Source organism: Callionymus lyra, chromosome 6 (assembly GCF_982586985.1).
Source record: "Callionymus lyra chromosome 6, fCalLyr1.hap1.1, whole genome shotgun sequence".
Lineage (NCBI taxonomy): Eukaryota > Metazoa > Chordata > Actinopteri > Syngnathiformes > Callionymidae > Callionymus > Callionymus lyra.
Window position 1 is genome coordinate 1,331,535 of NC_141823.1, and position 10,000 is coordinate 1,341,534.

Here is a 10,000-nt window from a genome sequence, read left to right on the forward strand (position 1 = left end):
CCAGAAGAACATTTAGAATGTTCATGATGTTGAGACGTCCTGCTGAGCCAGGTGAGGAACCAGAAGAACATTTAGAATGTTCATGATGTTGAGACGTCCTGCTGAGCCAGGTGAGGAACCAGAAGAACATTTAGAATGTTCACGATGTTGAGACGTCCTGCTGAGCCAGGTGAGGAACCAGAAGAACATTTAGAATGTTCACGATGTTGATACGTCCTGCTGAGCCAGGTGAGGAACCAGAAGAACATTTGGAATGTTCATGATGTTGAGACGTCCAGCTGAGCCAGGTGAGGAACCAGAAGAACATTTAGAATGTTCATGATGTTGAGACGTCCTGCTGAGCCAGGTGAGGAACCAGAAGAACATTTAGAACGTTCACGATGTTGAGACGTCCTGCTGAGCCAGGTGAGGAACCAGAAGAACATTTAGAATGTTCATGATGTTGAGACGTCCTGCTGAGCCAGGTGAGGAACCAGAAGAACATTTAGAATGTTCATGATGTTGAGACGTCCTGCTGAGCCAGGTGAGGAACAGAAGAACATTAAGAATTTAGAACATTGTGACGTCAACGACCTCCACCTCTGCACATGTTGACCTTTGACCCCGAGGCCACACAAGGGTTACATTAATTACAAAAGTGTAACCAGACTAATCCAATCGAGCACCGAGCTACTGCCTCGTCGCACGACTGGCTGAGTAGCTCTGAGCTCTGCTTCTGTTGGTCATGTCTGACCTTGACGACCACGTGACCTCCTCAGTTCTGTGAGGGCGGCGAGCGCGTCAAGAGGACGTACGGACGCTTCTGCAGCCGCCACTCGGAGGCCGTGGCCCAGTACAAGGAGCTGCTCGCCAAAGACAAGCGCTTCAAGAGCTTCATCAAGGTGAGCCAAGGTCGCGCTTCATCAAGGTGAGCCAAGGTCGCGCTCGCCTGCACAACACTCACGCTCTCACCCGCAGAAGAAGATGAGCAGCAGCGTCGTGCGCCGCCTCGGACTCCCAGCATGCATCCTGCTCGTCACCCAGAGGATCACCAAGTACCCGGTTCTGATCCAGAGGCTGCTGCAGCACACCCCAGGTCAGAAGCCAGTCTGAGTCCATGGTTCTCTCTGTTCACCCTGATAGTCTGAGTCCATGGTTCTCTCTGTTCACCCTGATAGTCTGAGTCCACGGTTCTCTCTGTTCACCCTGATAGTCTGAGTCCATGGTTCTCTCTGTTCACTCTGATAGTCTGAGTCCATGGTTCTCTCTGTTCACCCTGATAGTCTGAGTCCATGGTTCTCTCTGTTCACTCTGATAGTCTGAGTCCATGGTTCTCTCTGTTCACCCTGATAGTCTGAGTCCACGGTTCTCTCTGTTCACCCTGATAGTCTGAGTCCATGGTTCTCTCTGTTCACTCTGATAGTCTGAGTCCATGGTTCTCTCTGTTCACCCTGATAGTCTGAGTCCACGGTTCTCTCTGTTCACCCTGATAGTCTGAGTCCATGGTTCTCTCTGTTCACCCTGATAGTCTGAGTCCATGGTTCTCTCTGTTCACCCTGATAGTCTGAGTCCATGGTTCTCTCTGTTCACCCTGATAGTCTGAGTCCATGGTTCTCTCTGTTCACCCTGATAGTCTGAGTCCATGGTTCTCTCTGTTCACTCTGATAGTCTGAGTCCATGGTTCTCTCTGTTCACCCTGATAGTCTGAGTCCATGGTTCTCTCTGTTCACCCTGATAGTCTGAGTCCATGGTTCTCTCTGTTCACTCTGATAGTCTGAGTCCATGGTTCTCTCTGTTCACCCTGATAGTCTGAGTCCATGGTTCTCTCTGTTCACCCTGATAGTCTGAGTCCATGGTTCTCTCTGTTCACCCTGATAGTCTGAGTCCATGGTTCTCTCTGTTCACTCTGATAGTCTGAGTCCATGGTTCTCTCTGTTCACCCTGATAGTCTGAGTCCATGGTTCTCTCTGTTCACTCTGATAGTCTGAGTCCATGGTTCTCTCTGTTCACTCTGATAGTCTGAGTCCATGGTTCTCTCTGTTCACTCTGATAGTCTGAGTCCATGGTTCTCTCTGTTCACTCTGATAGTCTGAGTCCATGGTTCTCTCTGTTCACCCTGATAGTCTGAGTCCATGGTTCTCTCTGTTCACCCTGATAGTCTGAGTCCATGGTTCTCTCTGTTCACCCTGATAGTCTGAGTCCATGGTTCTCTCTGTTCACTCTGATAGTCTGAGTCCATGGTTCTCTCTGTTCACCCTGATAGTCTGAGTCCATGGTTCTCTCTGTTCACCCTGATAGTCTGAGTCCATGGTTCTCTCTGTTCACTCTGATAGTCTGAGTCCATGGTTCTCTCTGTTCACCCTGATAGTCTGAGTCCATGGTTCTCTCTGTTCACCCTGATAGTCTGAGTCCATGGTTCTCTCTGTTCACCCTGATAGTCTGAGTCCATGGTTCTCTCTGTTCACTCTGATAGTCTGAGTCCATGGTTCTCTCTGTTCACCCTGATAGTCTGAGTCCATGGTTCTCTCTGTTCACTCTGATAGTCTGAGTCCATGGTTCTCTCTGTTCACCCTGATAGTCTGAGTCCATGGTTCTCTCTGTTCACTCTGATAGTCTGAGTCCATGGTTCTCTCTGTTCACTCTGATAGTCTGAGTCCATGGTTCTCTCTGTTCACTCTGATAGTCTGAGTCCATGGTTCTCTCTGTTCACTCTGATAGTCTGAGTCCATGGTTCTCTCTGTTCACTCTGATAGTCTGAGTCCATGGTTCTCTCTGTTCACTCTGATAGTCTGAGTCCATGGTTCTCTCTGTTCACTCTGATAGTCTGAGTCCATGGTTCTCTCTGTTCACCCTGATAGTCTGAGTCCATGGTTCTCTCTGTTCACTCTGATAGTCTGAGTCCATGGTTCTCTCTGTTCACCCTGATAGTCTGAGTCCATGGTTCTCTCTGTTCACTCTGATAGTCTGAGTCCATGGTTCTCTCTGTTCACTCTGATAGTCTGAGTCCATGGTTCTCTCTGTTCACCCTGATAGTCTGAGTCCATGGTTCTCTCTGTTCACTCTGATAGTCTGAGTCCATGGTTCTCTCTGTTCACTCTGATAGTCTGAGTCCATGGTTCTCTCTGTTCACTCTGATAGTCTGAGTCCATGGTTCTCTCTGTTCACCCTGATAGTCTGAGTCCATGGTTCTCTCTGTTCACTCTGATAGTCTGAGTCCATGGTTCTCTCTGTTCACTCTGATAGTCTGAGTCCATGGTTCTCTCTGTTCACTCTGATAGTCTGAGTCCATGGTTCTCTCTGTTCACCCTGATAGTCTGAGTCCATGGTTCTCTCTGTTCACTCTGATAGTCTGAGTCCATGGTTCTCTCTGTTCACTCTGATAGTCTGAGTCCATGGTTCTCTCTGTTCACTCTGATAGTCTGAGTCCATGGTTCTCTCTGTTCACCCTGATAGTCTGAGTCCATGGTTCTCTCTGTTCACCCTGATAGTCTGAGTCCATGGTTCTCTCTGTTCACTCTGATAGTCTGAGTCCATGGTTCTCTCTGTTCACCCTGATAGTCTGAGTCCATGGTTCTCTCTGTTCACCCTGATAGTCTGAGTCCATGGTTCTCTCTGTTCACTCTGATAGTCTGAGTCCATGGTTCTCTCTGTTCACCCTGATAGTCTGAGTCCATGGTTCTCTCTGTTCACTCTGATAGTCTGAGTCCATGGTTCTCTCTGTTCACTCTGATAGTCTGAGTCCATGGTTCTCTCTGTTCACTCTGATAGTCTGAGTCCATGGTTCTCTCTGTTCACTCTGATAGTCTGAGTCCATGGTTCTCTCTGTTCACTCTGATAGTCTGAGTCCATGGTTCTCTCTGTTCACCCTGATAGTCTGAGTCCATGGTTCTCTCTGTTCACTCTGATAGTCTGAGTCCATGGTTCTCTCTGTTCACCCTGATAGTCTGAGTCCATGGTTCTCTCTGTTCACTCTGATAGTCTGAGTCCATGGTTCTCTCTGTTCACCCTGATAGTCTGAGTCCATGGTTCTCTCTGTTCACTCTGATAGTCTGAGTCCATGGTTCTCTCTGTTCACCCTGATAGTCTGAGTCCATGGTTCTCTCTGTTCACCCTGATAGTCTGAGTCCATGGTTCTCTCTGTTCACCCTGATAGTCTGAGTCCATGGTTCTCTCTGTTCACTCTGATAGTCTGAGTCCATGGTTCTCTCTGTTCACCCTGATAGTCTGAGTCCATGGTTCTCTCTGTTCACCCTGATAGTCTGAGTCCATGGTTCTCTCTGTTCACCCTGATAGTCTGAGTCCATGGTTCTCTCTGTTCACCCTGATAGTCTGAGTCCATGGTTCTCTCTGTTCACCCTGATAGTCTGAGTCCATGGTTCTCTCTGTTCACTCTGATAGTCTGAGTCCATGGTTCTCTCTGTTCACCCTGATAGTCTGAGTCCATGGTTCTCTCTGTTCACCCTGATAGTCTGAGTCCATGGTTCTCTCTGTTCACCCTGATAGTCTGAGTCCATGGTTCTCTCTGTTCACTCTGATAGTCTGAGTCCATGGTTCTCTCTGTTCACCCTGATAGTCTGAGTCCATGGTTCTCTCTGTTCACTCTGATAGTCTGAGTCCATGGTTCTCTCTGTTCACCCTGATAGTCTGAGTCCATGGTTCTCTCTGTTCACTCTGATAGTCTGAGTCCATGGTTCTCTCTGTTCACCCTGATAGTCTGAGTCCATGGTTCTCTCTGTTCACTCTGATAGTCTGAGTCCATGGTTCTCTCTGTTCACCCTGATAGTCTGAGTCCATGGTTCTCTCTGTTCACTCTGATAGTCTGAGTCCATGGTTCTCTCTGTTCACCCTGATAGTCTGAGTCCATGGTTCTCTCTGTTCACTCTGATAGTCTGAGTCCATGGTTCTCTCTGTTCACTCCTGATAGTCTGAGTCCATGGTTCTCTCTGTTCACTCTGATAGTCTGAGTCCATGGTTCTCTCTGTTCACTCTGATAGTCTGAGTCCATGGTTCTCTCTGTTCACTCTGATAGTCTGAGTCCATGGTTCTCTCTGTTCACTCTGATAGTCTGAGTCCATGGTTCTCTCTGTTCACTCTGATAGTCTGAGTCCATGGTTCTCTCTGTTCACCCTGATAGTCTGAGTCCATGGTTCTCTCTGTTCACTCTGATAGTCTGAGTCCATGGTTCTCTCTGTTCACTCTGATAGTCTGAGTCCATGGTTCTCTCTGTTCACTCTGATAGTCTGAGTCCATGGTTCTCTCTGTTCACTCTGATAGTCTGAGTCCATGGTTCTCTCTGTTCACCCTGATAGTCTGAGTCCATGGTTCTCTCTGTTCACTCTGATAGTCTGAGTCCATGGTTCTCTCTGTTCACTCTGATAGTCTGAGTCCATGGTTCTCTCTGTTCACTCTGATAGTCTGAGTCCATGGTTCTCTCTGTTCACCCTGATAGTCTGAGTCCATGGTTCTCTCTGTTCACTCTGATAGTCTGAGTCCATGGTTCTCTCTGTTCACTCTGATAGTCTGAGTCCATGGTTCTCTCTGTTCACTCTGATAGTCTGAGTCCATGGTTCTCTCTGTTCACTCTGATAGTCTGAGTCCATGGTTCTCTCTGTTCACTCTGATAGTCTGAGTCCATGGTTCTCTCTGTTCACTCTGATAGTCTGAGTCCATGGTTCTCTCTGTTCACTCTGATAGTCTGAGTCCATGGTTCTCTCTGTTCACCCTGATAGTCTGAGTCCATGGTTCTCTCTGTTCACTCTGATAGTCTGAGTCCATGGTTCTCTCTGTTCACCCTGATAGTCTGAGTCCATGGTTCTCTCTGTTCACTCTGATAGTCTGAGTCCATGGTTCTCTCTGTTCACTCTGATAGTCTGAGTCCATGGTTCTCTCTGTTCACTCTGATAGTCTGAGTCCATGGTTCTCTCTGTTCACTCTGATAGTCTGAGTCCATGGTTCTCTCTGTTCACCCTGATAGTCTGAGTCCATGGTTCTCTCTGTTCACTCTGATAGTCTGAGTCCATGGTTCTCTCTGTTCACCCTGATAGTCTGAGTCCATGGTTCTCTCTGTTCACTCTGATAGTCTGAGTCCATGGTTCTCTCTGTTCACCCTGATAGTCTGAGTCCATGGTTCTCTCTGTTCACTATGATAGTCTGAGTCCATGGTTCTCTCTGTTCACTATGATAGTCTGAGTCCATGGTTCTCTCTGTTCACCCTGATAGTCTGAGTCCATGGTTCTCTCTGTTCACTCTGATAGTCTGAGTCCATGGTTCTCTCTGTTCACCCTGATAGTCTGAGTCCATGGTTCTCTCTGTTCACCCTGATAGTCTGAGTCCATGGTTCTCTCTGTTCACCCTGATAGTCTGAGTCCATGGTTCTCTCTGTTCACCCTGATAGTCTGAGTCCATGGTTCTCTCTGTTCAACCTGATAGTCTGAGTCCATTGTTCTCTCTGTTCACTCTGATAGTCTGAGTCCATGGTTCTCTCTGTTCACCCTGATAGTCTGAGTCCATGGTTCTCTCTGTTCACCCTGATAGTCTGAGTCCATGGTTCTCTCTGTTCAACCTGATAGTCTGAGTCCATTGTTCTCTCTGTTCACTATGATAGTCTGAGTCCATGGTTCTCTCTGTTCACCCTGATAGTCTGAGTCCATGGTTCTCTCTGTTCACTATGATAGTCTGAGTCCATGGTTCTCTCTGTTCACTCTGATAGTCTGAGTCCATGGTTCTCTCTGTTCACTCTGATAGTCTGAGTCCATGGTTCTCTCTGTTCACCCTGATAGTCTGAGTCCATGGTTCTCTCTGTTCACCCTGATAGTCTGAGTCCATGGTTCTCTCTGTTCACCCTGATAGTCTGAGTCCATGGTTCTCTCTGTTCACTCTGATAGTCTGAGTCCATGGTTCTCTCTGTTCACCCTGATAGTCTGAGTCCATGGTTCTCTCTGTTCACCCTGATAGTCTGAGTCCATGGTTCTCTCTGTTCACTCTGATAGTCTGAGTCCATGGTTCTCTCTGTTCACTCTGATAGTCTGAGTCCATGGTTCTCTCTGTTCACTCTGATAGTCTGAGTCCATGGTTCTCTCTGTTCACTCTGATAGTCTGAGTCCATGGTTCTCTCTGTTCACCCTGATAGTCTGAGTCCATGGTTCTCAGGTCGGTCCAGGTTAGAAGAGAGATGTTCCTTGTTGGATCTTGTTCATGAGTGAGGGGAGGACGAGACAGAAGGAGGTCTCTGAGTGGCAGTGGAGAAAGAGCTGAGCCAAAGGACAGGTTTTCTGTGTGGGATCAGCTCCGGCACCAGGAGAGACTCGGAGTAGAAGTGTGACTGTTGATGAGACAGTGAAGATGGTTGTCCTCATGTGGCGTCGTACTGATCCGGTGTCGTCCCAGATGAGGACCCGGACCACGAGGACCTGGCGAAGGCGGTGCGGCGGGTCAAAGACGTGATCGCGGCCGTGGACACGAAGGTGAACGAGCACCAGAAGAAGAAGAGGCTGAAGGACTTCCACTGCCGCACGGAGAGCAAGTCCCTCATGACCATGAAGAGCGGTCAGATCTTCGCCCGCGAGGACCTGCTGCGGCGCCGGCTGATCCACGACGGGCCGCTGCAGCTGAAGAGCAGCCAGGGCAGGCTGAAGGGTGAGTTCTGGTTCTGGACTTGGACCTGACAGAAGATCTCAACTTGATGTTTCTTCTCCAGACGTTCACACACTGTTGCTGTCGGACGTCATCGTCTTCCTGCAGGAGAAGGACCAGAGATATGTCTTCGCTCTGCTGGTACTTGTGACATCACTTCCTGTGCTCACATGATCCACCAGAACTAGAACCCTCTCTTCTCTCCTCCCTCTCTCTCTCCTCCCTCTCTTCTCCCTCCTCCCTCTCTTCTCTCCTCCCTCTCTTCTCTCCTCCCTCTCTTCTCTCCTCCCTCTCTTCTCTCCTCCTCTCTCTCTTCTCTCCTCCTCCCTCTCTTCTCTCCTCCTCCCTCTCTTCTCTCCTCCTCCCTCTCTCCTCTCCTCCCTCTCTTCTCTCCTCCTCCCTCTCTTCTCTCCTCCCTCTCTTCTCTCCTCCCTCTCTTCTCTCATCCCTCTCTTCTCTCCTCCTCCCTCTCTCCTCTCCTCCTTCTCTTCTCTCCTCCTCCCTCTCTTCTCTCCTCCTCCCTCTCTTCTCTCCTCCCTCTCTTCTCTCCTCCCTCTCTTCTCTCCTCCCTCTCTTCTCTCATCCCTCTCTTCTCTCCTCCTCCCTCTCTCCTCTCCTCCCTCTCTTCTCCTCTCCTCCCTCTCTTCTCTCCTCCTCCCTCTCTTCTCTCCTCCCTCTCTTCTCTCCTCCCTCTCTTCTCTCCTCCCTCTCTTCTCTCCTCCCTCTCTTCTCCTCTCCTCCCTCTCTTCTCTCCTCCTCCCTCTCTTCTCTCCTCCCTCTCTTCTCTCATCCCTCTCTTCTCTCCTCCCTCTCTTCTCCTCTCCTCCCTCTCTTCTCTTCTCTCCTCCCTCTCTTCTCTCATCCCTCTCTTCTCTCCTCCCTCTCTTCTCTCCTCCCTCACTCCTCTCCTCCCTCTCTTCTCTCCTCCCTCTCCTCTCTCCTCCTCCCTCTCTTCTCTCCTCCTCCCTCTCTTCTCTCATCCCTCTCTTCTCTCATCCCTCTCTTCTCTCCTCCCTCTCTTCTCTCCTCCTCCCTCTCTTCTCTCATCCCTCTCTTCTCTCCTCCCTCTCTTCTCTCCTCCCTCTCTTCTCCTCTCCTCCCTCTCTTCTCTCCTCCTCCCTCTCTTCTCTCCTCCCTCTCTTCTCTCATCCCTCTCTTCTCTCATCCCTCTCTTCTCTCCTCCCTCTCTTCTCTCCTCCCTCACTCCTCTCCTCCCTCTCTTCTCTCCTCCCTCTCCTCTCTCCTCCTCCCTCTCTTCTCTCCTCCTCCCTCTCTTCTCTCATCCCTCTCTTCTCTCATCCCTCTCTTCTCTCCTCCCTCTCTTCTCTCCTCCTCCCTCTCTTCTCTCACCCCTCTCTTCTCTCCTCCTCCCTCTCTCCTCTCCTCCCTCTCTTCTCCTCTCCTCCCTCTCTTCTCTCCTCCTCCCTCTCTTCTCTCCTCCCTCTCTTCTCTCCTCCCTCTCTCCTCTCCTCCTCCCTCTCTCCTCTCCTCCCTCTCTTCTCTCCTCCTCCCTGCAGGACCAGCGCTCCACCGTCGTCTCATTGCAGAAGCTGATCGTCAGAGAAGTGGCGAACAGAGACCGAGGTCTCTTCCTGATCAGCACCGGCATCGAGAGGCCGGAGATGATGGAGGTTCTAGCAAGTTCCCGGGACGAGAGGAACACGTGGATGCAGCTGATCCAGGAGGCCATGCAGTCCATGTGAGTCCCTGGACCGGTTCAGTCCGGCTCCTGTCATGATCCAGGCTTTGAGAATCTGGTGACCTTCTGACTGTGTCCTGACAGGGAGAAGGACGAGGACGAGGGGATCCCCAGTGAGACGGAGGAGGACAAGAGACAGCTGGAGACCAAAGCCCGGGAGATGAGAGGTGAGACGAAGACGAGTGTCTCCTCGTCCACTTCATCGACGTCTCTCCTCAGATCTGCTGAAGCAGAAGGACACGGAGATCTTGTCTCTGCTGGAGGAGAAGGTCCGTCTCTTCAGGGGCATGTGGGACAGTGGGAGTCCGGGTGAGGACCTGCTGAGACAGACGGAGCCGTTCTTCAGGTCCACGTCGAGCCTGGAGCCGCCCAGAGGAGCATCCATCATGAAGGAGGCTCTGCAGGAAGGTGAGTCCACGCTGGGGCTCTTAGTCGTATTTGGAGATCGAGAGAGAACTTCATCTTCATCATCTTCTTCATCTTCATCTTCATCATCTTCATCATCATCATCTTCATCATCATCATCATCATCATCTTCATCATCATCATCATCTTCATCATCATCTTCATCGTCATCATCTTCATCATCATCATCATCTTCATCATCATCATCTTCATCATCATCATCTTCATCATCATCTTCATCATCATCATCATCTTCATCATCATCATCTTCATCATCATCATCAT

General features: G+C 49.8%; 1 protein-coding gene across 5 annotated transcripts in view; it reads left to right on the forward strand.

The window, feature by feature from the left end:
* The window catches only part of akap13a (A-kinase anchoring protein 13a), a 116,138-nt gene that overhangs the window by 96,579 nt on the left and 9,559 nt on the right, over positions 1-10,000 (forward strand). For all 5 annotated transcript variants that reach the window (XM_087792995.1, XM_087792997.1, XM_087792998.1 and 2 more), the window contains 7 exons: positions 759-881; positions 958-1,075; positions 7,366-7,614; positions 7,676-7,752; positions 9,129-9,310; positions 9,395-9,477; positions 9,530-9,718. In XM_087792995.1, the coding sequence (XP_087649121.1) occupies positions 759-881; positions 958-1,075; positions 7,366-7,614; positions 7,676-7,752; positions 9,129-9,310; positions 9,395-9,477; positions 9,530-9,718 (1,021 nt within the window). The remainder of the gene's footprint in view (positions 1-758; positions 882-957; positions 1,076-7,365; positions 7,615-7,675; positions 7,753-9,128; positions 9,311-9,394; positions 9,478-9,529; positions 9,719-10,000) is intronic.